Below are 15,214 nucleotides of genomic sequence, written 5' to 3'. Positions count from 1 at the left end.
AATCTGATATCTAAACCACCTCCCCCCCCCCCCCCCCCCCCCCCCCATGCAGCGGCCTGTTTTCTTCCTTCTGCCCTTGTCTATGGGCAGATTCTCCCCTTTACCCCATTCACGAAAAACCAGATAATTGTCAATGTTAAACATTAAGAAACTGTGATGATGAATCTCCAAACAGAGGCTTTGCTCACAAGAGTCACTTGCTTGTAAGTTATTGCTTCTAGAAAGCCTTTGCATGTGTGCTTGAGGGCTGCCTGATCTGCCTTTGTCGTTCGTCCTCTCTCCTCTTCATCAATATATTTGGTGTGTTCTTATTCCCATGTGTGTTGGTTAGCTGCAAGCGTATATAGTAGGCATCTCCCAAGGGTTGATGGTGGCTATTTTTTGGTCTTCTTGAAAGTTACCGGGGCAATGTTCCCAAGCTTGCTGCTTCTCTTCTCTCTCCTCTCTTTCTTATGACGGATCTCTTCTTCGGATGCATAGGGTTCATTCCATAATATAGGGATTACTAGGATCAAGCATAGGGTTTGATCCATGGTTCTTCTCCGCATCTAACAGTACAAAAGCGTGTCAGAACTGTAGCTAGCTAGTACCTAAATTAGGTGGCTTATTCATCTAGGCGCGGAAGGTATTGGCTAGGGTAGGTAACCCTCCAAGGTAAGGAACAAAGAATTAACCGTGACTCTAATCTCGAACGAGCAAGGCTTAGGTTTGAGGCCAGATGTATGCAAGATGAGCCTACAAGAGGGTCGAGGGATCCCGGATGAGGCCCAAGGGACGGAGAGGCAAGCCAAGGAGAGGAAGAGAGCTTCAAGACCAAAGACCCTAATGTTTGAGTTTTACCCTAAAATGCTCGTTTCTTAGAAATGTTTCGGGATTCTTTTTCGAAACGTTTCAGGGTCCCAAAACACATTTTCTAGTGACTTTGATCCACATTGGTCTTAGGGATATAGGTGGAGTCTAACTAGGGGTTCGCGACAACGTGGGGTTAGAATAGAGTGAGCATCAATTGAGGTCTAGATCCTTGGGGGAGGGATGCTCTTGGAAAAGCAAGGAAAAGGCATAGTTATTGCTAGAATAGTGGGTTATTTAAGGCATAACCCTTGTATTTAGGGTTTCATGCCAAACTTGGGGCTTATAAATACAAGCAGAGGGTTTATTGTTCAGGGTTCTTGTGCAACCTCAATGCCAAACTTGGCCTTATAAATATAAGCGGAGGGCTCATTGTTCATTATGCAACCTCTCCCCCCATCATATACTTGATGGGCCTTGGTGAAACACCCCTTACAAGTGAGCCTTAGGTAACCTAGGGCAACACTATGTGCAAACATCATTTGTGGTGTTTAGAACACAAACACAATTCTCTATCCACAAGTTATCTGCAAATACCATCAAACACAGGCACACACATGGTGTAGGCTAGCGTGTCACCACCGAATTGTAGAATATCACAAGGATCACCGTTAGCTAGAGGTTAGGCAAAACGATGGATGCAACAACGTAGTTGGGAGTTTGCTGTCCACTTTAGTTTACTAGTCACGTATTTCACCACATCTTTCCAAAGACCCTCCCAAAAAGAAAGTTTGCTTTATGCTTTCATAGGTCTTTGTGATGGCCACATGTCGTTCCATAGGGATGAATACATCTCCCTCAATACTAACATTCTAGATCGCAAGTCTAGAACAGAATACATTTCTTCCCGAAAGCACAACAAGCCATTGTGCAATTTTAAGTTTTAGGGGAAAAACCACAACCCAAAAAAAACCCAGATTTATAAATTGGAAAAACATTTAAATAAATAAATAATTTGCAGCAAGAGCACACCAAATGATCGAAAGCAGTCTGAATTGGAACCTATCCATTAGGCACGCATTTTGAATCAACCATGCATGTCATCAATGTTTGAGTCGGCCAAAAGGGCCATTGTCCTGCAAGAACAAGGAACCTCCCATATGATGCATGGGCTGTGTTTGGCTGAGTGCTCACCTGTGGTAGGACGGGCGCATGAATTGCTGGCTGTGTAGCCTTGTTAAAATGCATCAGAATGGAGAAGTTGGGAGCTGAAAGGCTGGGAAGAGGATTGGCCTCTTTCCTATTGCTGCAAAGTATGGTGAGAACCTGACACCTCTCAAGGATGCTAACTGCCAGGGTGCAAAGATCAATGGTGCTCATGTGGAGACTCATGGGCGTGCCTAACGAAAGATTGGGGTGACTAAGAATCGATAGCTCCATTTGTAAAGGTGCAGAGAGTTGTAAGCTAGATGGATGCCCATTGTTTGGCATGAACTTACTTGGAGGGGCAGAAAATGCATCACTAATGCCAAGGTGAATCCTATATGGGGGTATTGTACTGCTCTTTTTGAAATGATATGGTAGGGTGAAAACCAAAGGGGCGTCTAGCACGTGCCATGAAACCACCGCATGGTGTAGAAAATGCATCCTGGCTGTCCGAGTGGTCCCCTTGCTTGCCTTTATCCTGAAGAGTAGTGGCAACAACTTGTTTTATCTGCCAAACTATCTGTTGGGATATCTACTGACCAAGTTGTTGTCCCGTCTGTAAAAGAGGGCCTTGAAGCATTGAGGGAATGCCTCCAAAAATTGTACCTGTGCATTTGTCGATGCAGGTGATATGGGATGAGAAGGCATTCCCATGGTGGGTGCTCCCACTATGGCTTGCACCTGCTCATGTTGGGCAGCCTCCTCCTGTGCATCAGTGCCTTGCAAAGACTCATGAAAACAAGGTGCATGTTGAATGCCAAATGAAGTGCCAATGTGTGGGTTCGTATGTGCAAGATGAGTCCCATTATTGTGGGCTCACAGGTACACACATGTAAGCCTCAAGTGTGACAGGTTTTGAATTCTTGTCATAAACCTGACCATGGAAGGATAGGCCTTATTTGGTTTCACACCCATGCGTATTATAAGAACTACCTTGCAGAATGATTGTGGTTTACCCTTCTCAATTTATTCTAATATGAGGGAAACTTGTGATGACATATATTATATTATGGAAACTGTGATGACATATGTTCTGGTAATTTTGGGCTGCCATTGGGTGAGGCTGCATATATCTTGTCTAATTGTAAATTTTTTATTTATTTGAACAGGAGCTGTGTTTGCTGTAAGCCTCTTCATAACAAGCAGGTAAATTTTTATAGTTGATTTATATGTTGGAGATAAAGTTTTTCATCACATGAGAAGTATCATATCAATTTCGAAAGAATGCCAAAAATATATAACGGATAATTTGCTGTTTTGACACAGCTTTTGGCTGTCGAGCATCATAATTCTTGTGATTGCAATGATTGTAACGGACATGCTGGTAAGGATCACAGTGACTCCACAAAAGTTTAGATTATTCTGAGCTATTATACGAAGTGTAACGTGCAGAGGGAACTAAGAGCATCATGGGCCCTGCATCCAACTCTTTGAAAGTTGCATGAAATGAGCTTCCTTCGAATCTTTTTGTTTGCTGTGACTGCTGAAAATCTATGTGGGAATCCGTTGTTATCTACTTGAATCAGGGGAGAACGTAAATGTTATAATTTTGATGCACCTTTGCGATACTCGGATTGTGCAGGGCCTGATGTCATTCATGGGTGTCCAGTTGAATGCAATCTCTGTTGTTAATCTTGTTATGTCAATTGGCATTGCTGTGGAGTTTTGTGTTCATCTTACACACTCTTTCTCAGTAAGTCCCGATTCATTTTCCGTTCACTTACTACGCTTGAATCACCAGGATGGTATCTAGTACTACTTTGATTCCCTTTTAAAATGATATCACACTTTTCGTTCTATACGACTCAGATAATGCAAGGTGACAGATCAGAGAGAGCTGCAAAAGCCTTGACGACTATGGGGGCTTCTGTTTTTAGGTACTTTTCAATTGCAATTTTTCAATTGCAATCTGCAGCTTACCCTTTTTTTAATGTATAATTTGGGTGTCATAATTATTGGATGAAGTGTGGGTATCTGATGAACAAGTTTCAAGCTAATTGACATGTGTATCTTGGGGCCTGCAGTGGTATAACAATCACAAAGCTAGTTGGAGTATTAGTCCTGTTCTTTGCACGCTCAAAGATCTTTGAGGTAAGATACACCTGTAACAAGCTCAGATCAGTTACGGTATCCTGCTTGTTGTAAAACATTGTTGATTATAGTGTGGGAAATTTTCAAAGTAGGATTATAAGAGATTGTACTTACACAGTTGCTGCCTCCTGTGTTGTTTTGGAGCATTGTCTTTTTTATTGTCCTTTGATTTAGGGTGAAGGTGCAAGATAGACTTGTCAGCAGAAAGCTGTAAAACTCTATAAGCATGGTTGACTATGCATTTATTACAGGCGATAGAACGCTTTTCAGCAACAGCTTCTTTTGATTCTGCTATAAGTGATCACAACTGTGCACAGACCAGACTAAGGTCCCATTTGGAACCTTGATGTGTCTAGAGCATGTCTGAAGTTTGTCTAGTGTCCCCTGGCCTGCTCTGTGGATCTCACTAGGGGGTGCCGTGGGTCGCCTGGCACCACAAAGGTGCAAAGGGGTGCCTTGAATGGGGTGTATGCTTGCTGGCCCTGCATCTGTCCTCGTACAGGTTTGGCTCAGCACTTATATGGATATCAGGCTGTAGATCACATGGTGTGCAGAGTAGTTACTGAGCATGGGCTCCTTCCTGCGAAGAAGCCTATGATCCACTGATGTCTGTTAACACACTGCTTGTGTGACCTTCAACACAAAAAGAGTGGCATATTGCTGATCCAAATATTTGATGACTTGGTTTATGTTGTGAAACTGCTGCCTGAAAAGGCAAGTGCATCTCCTTGTGCCAGGGGCATCTCATTAGCACATGCCCCTGTATCTCCACCTCCCATATATTGCACACGGTGGAATTCTCAACTTGGGTCTTGACCTCTCATCCAGTTTCCGATATGGAATTCATGAGATGGGTCCAAGGCTGGCCCATAGCTGTCTCTAACACATTCGAGAAGTGGATCTGTAGATATCTTGGTGGCTGTATGAAACCATCCTCAGTCATATGGAGGAAATGCTCCCTGTAAAGTGCCATTTTAGTGGCATATGATTGTGATTGGGACAGCTAAGTTTGCTGAATATAGACCTTGCCACAAGCTATCTCTAATCTTCTGGTGGGTCCTCTATCGTGTCGGGGGCCTAGGGCGGCGCAACCAGAGAGTACCATTAGGGAGAAGGTGATCAATGGATACGCCTTGGGAATGGAGACTGGATGGCATGAAGATGATATTCGTCCCATCAGCTAGAAGTTGAGAATGCCAAAAAGGCCTATGAGAGCAAGTCAGAAGTGCATTATGAGATTGAATCCCTTGTAGGAAAAAAAAGTGTCCATCACAGCCGTAAACTATCCCTATCTTCCCTTTTCTCCCTTTCTGCCCTCTCCCTTATGATGACTTAGCCATCTCTATAAACAGCCTATTTCCCTTCCTGACTTGCTGTCATAACTCAAACCATCTCTTCTTTGTGGTGTTCTTGCTGTAAAAGCATGAGATCGTCATCTAGATATGTCCTTGCTCCCTTCAGTGCTGCTCTCATGCTCATAAAAGTGGACCTATCTGCTGCTGTCTTGAATCTCACAATCATAGGTCTTGACAGTGCATCATCTTGCCTACTCTCCATGCCCCTTCAAGGGTGAGGTTTATGCCCATTTTGGTGAATAGTGCCTTGGCATCTGCCATCAGAGTGTCTCCCACTAGTAGGCCTCTAACGAGGACATTCACTGCTTTATGATGTCTTCCTTTCCCCTCTTGTAGTGCATCAGATTTATTTTTTTTTTGGGAGCTGATGTGTGTGTGTGTGAGAGAGGGAGAGAGAGATCAATGGGATTTCTTTTTTGGCTGCACTGATGGCACTTTGCCTGGCTGCCCTTTTGTCTCCCGCCTGCTTTTTGACTGGAAGCATGTTCTTTTTTATCTGGAATGGAATGGACGGCAATCTTTGCTTGGAAATTCTTTAAGAGCTGAAAGCATTCACTGGTCGAAAGTCTTTCAGCCTTCCTTGGCTTTACAGGAACCTCGACATTCCTACTTTGTCTCGTTTAAAGGCATCACCTTAGTTGCTGATGTTATAGATGATGCTGGTACTGTGCTCCCCTTTTCTCTGGCAACCACTAGATATGGATTGGGCTCTCATTATCATCCTTTGTGGCAATAAATTACTTCTATGCTTTCGCCTTTTGTTCTGATTCCTCCTTTGGAACTCGAGGACTGTTGGCTAGAAGAGAGATTGGGTGTGCTGTTGATCGGGAGGACGAGCCCCTTCCCTCTAGCTCCCTCCCCACCTGGACAGGATGCTGCGGTGAAGAAGCGATGTTAGAAACATGGTGAAGGGAGAGAGAGAGAGAGTTAGGGCGTGAGGAAATAATGCTCCAATGAAGACATAATGAAAAGCTCTCATTCATTCATCAAGTGTATCATGACAAGTGAAGTACAAGCCTTTATATAGGCTACTCACACACACTCTAGCACCTAGTGCATATGAGATGAGTTCCATGATGACACGTGGCACTCACACAAGACTCAGACACATAAACTAGTACTAGATCACCTAGTACTACACACTAACACTTCACACCAACACACTCTTTGACTATGATATCTCCAACACCCCCCTTCAGAGCAAAGAGGTGTGACACCCAACACGCAAGAGTAGACCGATCCCCCCTCCACCACAATAATGCAAAGAGTAAGTCCAACTATCGAACACCTCTCATGTGATAGTGACTTCTCAGTCAACTTGCGAGCGGCAAGGACAAACCATCACTCGTCATCCCCCCTTACTCTGAATTGGGTGGTCAATACTATCAACCAAAGTAAAACACAATACAATCATTTTTGGGGGACAACCCAGGGCAGAGGACCTCTTATTGACTCCAAAGATATTCAATTTAGAGGGGCAACTCAAGGCTGAGAACCTTTATGTGACTCAACACAAAACACATAGCATAGGGGCCTAGAAAGCCCCAACCCTGGTCAAAAGGATCCTCGTTGTCGAGAGAGAGGCCATGAACCTTTGCTGTAGCTGCATGTATCTCCTTTGGGGGCTCTTCAAGCTCAGCTTCCTCTTAAGCCAGAAGATTGGCATGATGCTTCTCTTGTTCCTTTGCTTTCTTCTTGAAGCAATGGGCTTCAGTGTGTCCTTTCTTTTTGCAAAACCTGCAAATAATGTTCTTGTTGGTTTTCCATTTCCCTTTGGAAGCAAATGCATGATCAATAGGAGAGGCAAGAGCGGCTTCCTTATTGCAACGATCCTTCTCAATAAGGAGGGCCACCATATCATCAAACGTGGTAGTGGCAAGACGAAGGATCTCAAGAGTGTGCTCAAAGCGAGAAATACCATGCATACTCTTCATGAGGACGGCCATCTTATCTTCTTCATCAGGAACATTCTTCAAACTTGAGAGTTGTCGAACAAGAGATTGAAACCGGGCTAGATGATCACTCAACTCATCACTCTCTTCCATTTTCGGATCATAAAATTTGAGCTTCAAGAAGACTTTAGAGTTGGTTATTTTATTACCAAAGAAGTTCTCAAGGCGATCCCAAATCTCCTTAGCAGTTGACTTGAAGTCCACATGATGAATGAGAAAGTCGGCCAAGCAAAGACCAATAAGAGCAATGGCCTTGGCATTCTGCTGCTTCCATAGTTTGCGTTGTTGCTGATCAGTTGTCTTAAGACGCTCTTCCTCAACAACATCCCAAACTCCTTCACGCATCAGCAATAATTGCATCTTGGTTTGCCACGTGGGAAAGCCTTCCCCCTTGAAGTTCTCCACGAGTAGGGAACTTGAAGAGAAGGAAGTCCTGATGGAAGAGGGCTTCCAGAAGGCGCGCAATAAGCTGAGGGGACCAGCAAGTATAGCGGCTGACCTAAGGCTTCAAAACACAAGAGCAGGCCTCATGTGTGCAAGTCGGCTGAGGAAGTGGTTATATACATAGCTGCAGCAGCTGGTTGAAGCCTTGAAGCCCTTGAAAACTCCACATGCAGGTCCGAACACTGCAAGGCGGCTCAGCAAGGCAGTCCGAAATGTTGTAGCCACTCACCAAACTAAAATCAGCTGGTATAGGTGTGCTAGAGGCTGAAAAACAGCTCAGAGGGAGCTCTGTTGTAGACGGCTATGCTGCAGCAGCTCATAACACCCTGTTTTTGGCGATGGAATGCTCCAAAACAGCTCTGAAGGTCCACACGTACAGGCGTCAAGACCACCTAGAGCAATTCGAGGACAGCTCCTAGACAGCCCGGGTAGAGGTGGCATGCTATGGAGGGAAAAACAGAAGCAAATGGCTGAAAAGGAGGCGGAATAGAGGCAGCTGAGCAGGCAGGAAAAGGCGAGGCAGAGGCGGCTTATGGAGAGGCTCTAAACAGCTGCAAACAGGGATTGGAGGTGAAAAGCTTCTGCTTGCTTGCTTGGTATTTGCTGACTGACAGCTGCTCTCCTTCCCCGCCCTTTTCCCTCTCAGCCAACCTTGCCGACCCACCCTCTTTCCTACTATCCCCCTCCTTCCTGTGTCCTCTGTCCATTCCCTCTTCTCAATTTGCCTAATGCGTCTCTCTCTCTTTTGGGCTGATCACCTTCCCTCTGTCCCTGGGGCCCCCATGGAATCATTTCTGCCCCCCCAGATCTGGCAGTCCATGGCCTGTGTTGGAGGGATCCTCATTTTCCTCCTCGTCTCGTGTGCTCGTGCGCTCGTGCTCCCCCCTCCCCCGCCGCACACTTCCTTCCCAAGCCTTGCCACTTTGCATTCTCCTCGAGATAGCCTTAGGTCTCAATGATCTTTTGCCTCAAGGAGGGTTTTTGAACTGTGACCTTGGGCTCCCCAAGGGAGCGCCTTAGTCTCCCACCACTGTTCGAATCTTGCTCTCCTCACAGAACAAACAATAGATTGTGCATGCTATTCAGGATCTCCAAGATTGCACAATGGCAAGGTGCATGCGATTCGGGATCTCCAAGATGTAAGGGGTGTAAGAAAATAATACAATGTCTGTGCTCAACAGATAACAGGATCTCGTACGCAAGAGAGAAAACCAGAATAGTATGGAGAATCAAAAATTTGATTACTGTAGAACTGATACAATAGATGGCGCTGCCTTCCAACCGTGCGCTCCTGTGAGAGAAGCTTCGATGGCGAGCTAGAAACAGTAGAGGACGGAGGTTGGATGCTAAGGAATTAGGGTTGCTGTAGCCAGTGATAAAATGGGCTTCACGGGCTCGCTTTTATATAGCCACCAGTCGTAGTCGGTTGGACTCAATTGGGTGACCGACCCAGTCCACCCAAAACGATCGATTGGGGGTCGGTCCCGAAATAGGCCACCGACCACACGATAGAACTGGTGCGCAAAATAGAGCAACTCACCTACGGTGTCCGTTCGGCCCACAGCCATCTAGGATCATCTAGGGCTCCAAACGGGCCCCGCAACCCGAGAGTGGGCTGCCCTGGGAAATGCTCAGTCTACCCTCAATGCGGTCAGTCATGGGATGCCTTCCTGCACTTGCATGTAGCCTAATTGGCAGTGCGCCAACTCCGTCCAGCCATCAGGCCACACATGGCCCCCATCTGGTGTCCAAACCAGGACCTACCGGATAACCGAGCTACTCAAATGCCTTCTCCTCATATGGAGGGCTTACAAGTAGAGTTAGCTGGTTCCCGCGTAGTTACATGAGAGTGGAGCATTGATATCTAACAAGGGGCTCATTTGTCGAGGCGAGATGAGGAGAAAGGCTTCCATCCCATACATAGTGATATCTTGTATGCGGTCACCTAGAGTCATGTCAAACCATTGTTGAGCCTAGCACAATGAAGGGGTAAGGCCAAGAATACACCCTAACATTATGCAATCTTGCATTGGGATTTGATTCTCTCTTGGTTGCATGGCTTAATGGTAAGCAACATGGAGACCAAATCTATGTGCCATACTACCTGGCAACTCAGGACTACCTGGGGAGTTCAGGGGCATTATAGGATCCCTAATTGCACAATTTGGCACTGTCTTGGAGACTCCCATAATCATGGTCTCATTACTCATAGAGGAGGTAGTATAGAAAGTTAGCGTGGTCATCGAGAACCTAGCTCCCATCACAGATCATGTCAGAGACCTTAAGTGAAGTCAAACTCCTAAAAAGAGTCCAAACGATTGGATCGTTGGTGCAGTGCCTTTGTTGAAAAGTGTTTGCCGACTTGGCCAATGCATGTCCACGCATCACAAGTCGAACAAGGCATAAATGGGCCACAACTTTGTTAACAACGGTTAACAAAACTTTCATCATACTACGTTAAGTAGTAGCTGACAGTATGGTTTGATAAAAACTTGCATCAATTTTTAAGCTGATGCTTCTTCCCATTGAAATGGCTTTGTAACTATCCTTTCAATTACATACCATTTGTCCGTTCATATAGTTTGCATCTTATTCTGTCACAACCACATTAACATCCTTTTTTGTTTTAAGAAAGGCGATGTTAATTGGCCTGAACTTCCTTGAAAATCAGATAAACTTTATCATTCATACCTTTACTTTGAGGTGGTTGATATTTGACCTGACTCTAGTAAAGTCCCTATCTTATATTGTGATGGAGCTCGATGCTCGGCAGTTCTTGTTGGTGCCAACCTTACATAAGGATGCCGAATTGGATAGGGTGGCCTCACAATGCAGCACATTTGTGATTTTAATGCAAAGCATAGTGAGCAGACTCGTCTACTAGTAACCATGTTCACTAGTGTTTGGTTGGATGTTGTATATACGCCCTCTGATCCATATGGAAGCAAGTCAAGAGGATTCTTGGCACATTTTTGCAAGGCTTGACCTGCAGGTGATTTCTAGACGCACAGCCAGAGCAATCTGATGGTTGTATTGTCCCCCACATTGCTTTTAGTATCTGTGCTAGGGTTGCCTTGGGCAATGAGCGGAACCTTGAGATGTAGACTGCAAACAATTGGGTGGCCTTGAGAATAGCTGACACGTGTATGATCTTTTGAAAGCTTGAAATTATGGTTCTTTTTCAGGGGAAAAATGTTCATGATTTGAAACAGCACATGTTTATTGTGAAAGGAAAAATATAATGATGTAACTTTGGGAATAAGCTTCAGGTTTTATTATCATGAAGTCCTGGCAATGCTGAGATTTACATGGAAGTAGTGAGATGTTGTTGGATTAGAGTTGCCTTCTGTTTAAAGCACTTGCTTCTTCCATTGAATAGAGTGTGCAACTCCGTGGATAGCTGCTTTATTCACATCAACAGAATGTTTGTGGGATTGATGTGACAAAGGGCTGTTTGCTGCACTTATTATCACACTAGTCTTGGTGACCTGCACATGGAAAATTTCTGGATTACTGGAATCACATCGTTACATGACTGGCAAAGTAGGTTCTGAGATGGACTATGTATAGGTCAAATATAATGGATTGGTGGCAGTGGTAAAATTTTCAGATAATAACATTGAGCTCAAGAATGGTCAGCAGTCGGTACAGACACTAGCATTTGGATCATTGAATAATTTGTTTGTGTGGCCAGGACAAACTCATCTGTTTGTAAAAGTCTCCTACTTGCAGTATCATATTAGCAAACAAAACAGCAGGGTGAAATTTTTAAGCGTGAGTATTGACTAATTACTGTGTTGTATGGCTTTGATAGGTGTATTATTTTCGAATGTATCTTGCACTCGTCATCTTAGGATTTCTGCATGGCCTCGTTTTCTTACCAGTAAGTTTACCAAACTTCTGTTCTGTTATCCATCAGTTGAATTTGGTTCTGTGCTTTTAATGGAGTTTTATTCCTTCTTGTTTGTTGATTCGATCCTATGGCAGGTCTCTCTGAGTATCTTTGGTCCACCTATCTCTCTGGAAGTAGATCAAACTATGGATAATGAACAATCCAATGCTGTTGGCATGGGTTTACTGAAAACAGAATTAGAAGAAGAATGCAGAACCAAGGATGAAGATCCTTGAGGGAGTGGAACAACACAAGTAGGTTGCAATTTGTCCATACATGTTCATAGCGTATTGTTCCCATCCCCCAAAGGAAAGCATGGAGCGTAAAGAATCAAGGTGTATGAAAGAAGATGATTGAGAAAATCAAATTAGAGAGAAGGCTAGTTAAAAATCGCTTAGATGTATCGACTCCTGTATATATATTGAGAAAGAAAGGCGTGTTGAAAATTGCCTAGACATAACTTGCATATAATTGGAAATTAAAAGAATGGGGACCCTTTCAGCTATGCCACAAATAGCAATAAACAAAACTGAAGACATAGAAAGGGAGCCTTTGTAACATACTTACGCAATCAGTTGTACTTTTTATGAAGTGAGATTGCTTTGTCAACAAGATAGACCAACTGGAGGCAACAATTGCATATACTCACAGTTGGATTACGATTGCTTTGCTAGACTTGGAAGCGTATATACATAAGAAAGATATGTTCAGCCCATATACATGTCTCGTGATCGTCAAATAATACTAAAATAATGGTCAGATATTTGAAGGGATAACACATGTCTAGTCTAGGATTTGAAGTCTGAGAATAAGACGTCTAGTCTGAGAATAAAGCATTGTAAAGTACTGTGTTAAGGTACACCAATAAATGATGTGATTTTTACTGTAGTGACATATATGTGCCTATCTATAGATGATCCAAGAGCTTCATGCAAGTGCTTTCTTAGGAAGTTGAAGAAGTCGCATGCAAGGCCCATGTAAGGCATTTAAAAAAAGGTACTTCCTAATTGCAATAGTAATAATTGTAGGACTGGTGAGAACTTGTACATGTTGAGCGTTATCAACTCATCCATGCAACGCTTAAAGAATCATATGATGGTTTGTATAACCATCCATTCCCCTAAGATAGGTAAGAAAATCTGCAGCCATTAAAGATTTAGGTGAGCCATGTGTGGAAGAAGAAAAACTCATCTTACTGACAATATAGGTAGAGTAGTGAATAATGTCTTCATATTCACACTTTCTAATTACGAGGGACTATAGTATACAAGTAATATTGTCCACTCACCTTATGAAGTTGTGGTTTGCCCCCACCCATTTAGTAAATTTTACTTCTATGTAAATTACATTGTACGAAACATGTACTTGATTCTCTTCTTCTTTCTATCTTAGTAGAAAACAAGCGGGCTGCCTAGACATATAAAATGTGTGCACAAATTAGTCTTTCAAGAATAGAGGAAACAGGATGGCACTCCATATTCCATTCCAAATACAGCTAAATCTCACTACAGAAACAAAAGTGACGTCCCACTGAATGAATTAAATCCTATGCGGTGTACATCCTTGTGTATGAGTCTTAAACAATCACAATTTCGCCTAGTGTTCAATTGAAAACATGTTGAAGCAAACCAAATTATTGAATTTAAACCTTTCTATCTAATATTCTTTCTATCTTAGTAGAAAACAAGCGGGCTGCCTAGACATATAAAATGTGTGCACAAATCAGTCTTTGAAGAAGGAAATAGGATGGCACTCCATATTCCATTCCAAATACAGCTAAATCTCACTACAGAGACAAAAGTGACGTCCCACTGAATGAATTGAATCCTATGCAGTGTACATCCTTGTGTATGAGTTTTAAACAATCACAATTTCGCCTAGTGTTACAATTGAAAACATGTTGAAGCAAACCAAATTATTGAATTTAAAGCTTTCTATCTAATATGAGGAGACCCAAAGCGTCTTGCAATTACATGAAAGAAAACAAACACGCCATTCAAATCCAAAAAGTAGTTACTTCCAATTATTTGAGAGAAAATATGTTTCTTTCAATAGCAAGAAATGAAAAATTACCAAACAAATGAGTTTAAAAATTATGCAAGAAGGAATAAGAGTGGGCATATTTTTCAAGTGTTTCCATTTGGAGCCCATGAAAAAATGTAGAAAAATGTCTCATCCATTACAAGATGAGGTAGAACATCAATCCAAATCAAAGGTATTTATAATAGGTTTCCACCTGAAATAATAGGTCCAAACAAATAATTTTATAAAATTTTGCAAAGGAATAATAGTGTGGACATTTTTATATTTTTCTCCATGTGGAGAGTAACTCACCCATACAAAAATGTAGAGGAATTTTGCATCCATTGTTAGTGGGGTAGACCACCTGTTAGAATCAAAGGTATCCACCACCTATCAGAGTTTAATTGCTCCTCATCTAATCACTCAGCATGCAAGCTGCAGATTATGCAAGAACATGCTACATTTGTTTATGATCAGAGTGGCTCTGATACCAATGTTATGTCTCTACTTCGAGGGATCATCTTGAGCCAGAATCTAGCCTCGGTATCCCACTACTCAACACTTAATAGTTTTTAAACGATGGAGATGGAGGCAAATTGTCTTTCAATCTTTGCAAAAGGAGATCTTGTAATGGTATGTTGAGCTTTGAACCCATCTAGACCTTAACATATTACTACTACTACTACTACAAGTTGGATCATTGACTGGACTACAATATTGATACTAATACAAAGGAATGCGTTCACAATACTACTACTATTACAACTTTGATCACTCACTGGACCACATCTCTCTCTCTCTCTCTCTCTCTCTTCTCTTTCAACTAGCTATCTAGACTACTCCCAAAGGCATGCATTCTCATGCTGCTACTACTACTAGAACATTGATCATTCACTAGACCACAATACTACCACTAATTCCTCACTAAGGCTTGCCTTCACAGTACTACAATTTTGATCACTCACTGGACCACCTCTCTCTCTCTCTCTCTCTCTCTCTCTCTCTCTCTCCCCCCAACGACGTAAAAAGACTCTTCTTCTTCTTCTTCTCTCTCTCTCCCCCCCAACCCTAGATATCAAATCCCATTCATCCGTTGTACAACACCCTTCTCCTTCATATTGACATCCTTAGGAAAGCTCTTAGAGGAGACTATTTTTTAGAATAGGTGTTATGCTAGCAAGTGTAAGCGCATAAACGATGTTAACATTTTGAGATTAAACAAGGCCCTCTAGATATAAAAGTAAGGACAGTTAGTAGGGTACAAGAAACGATAGTCACTTATATGATGTAGGCAAGAACTCTCCAATACCTTGTGCAACAATAGTTTCAAGGAATACTAGATGATATGTAGACTTCACTAGTGTACATGCTAGCAAATGTTTGGTTAGACATTGGAAATTCCCTATAGTCGATATGGAAGAAAGTCAAGAGACATGGTGTAGATTCTTGAAGTTTAGATTGAA

At 42.8% G+C, this 15,214-nt stretch overlaps 1 protein-coding gene across 2 annotated transcripts in view; it reads left to right on the top strand.

Annotated features, from left to right (window-relative positions):
- Positions 1-12,474, top strand: part of LOC147899223 (uncharacterized) — a 182,350-nt gene extending 169,876 nt beyond the window's left edge. For both annotated transcript variants that reach the window (XM_087377635.1, XM_087377636.1), the window contains 7 exons: positions 3,105-3,141; positions 3,262-3,319; positions 3,578-3,688; positions 3,805-3,872; positions 4,020-4,086; positions 11,652-11,720; positions 11,825-12,474. In XM_087377635.1, coding sequence (XP_087233761.1) covers positions 3,105-3,141; positions 3,262-3,319; positions 3,578-3,688; positions 3,805-3,872; positions 4,020-4,086; positions 11,652-11,720; positions 11,825-11,965 — 551 coding nt within the window. In that variant the 3' untranslated portion in view covers positions 11,966-12,474. The remainder of the gene's footprint in view (positions 1-3,104; positions 3,142-3,261; positions 3,320-3,577; positions 3,689-3,804; positions 3,873-4,019; positions 4,087-11,651; positions 11,721-11,824) is intronic.
- Positions 12,475-15,214: the final 2,740 nt, after the last annotated feature.

This window comes from Dipteris shenzhenensis, chromosome 8 (genome assembly GCF_047967505.1).
Source record: "Dipteris shenzhenensis isolate YYH24624 ecotype China chromosome 8, Dip_SZ_1.0, whole genome shotgun sequence".
Taxonomy (NCBI): Eukaryota; Viridiplantae; Streptophyta; class Polypodiopsida; order Gleicheniales; family Dipteridaceae; genus Dipteris; species Dipteris shenzhenensis.
Note: the sequence above shows the minus strand (reverse complement) of the source record. Positions and strands in the feature narration are given on the sequence as shown.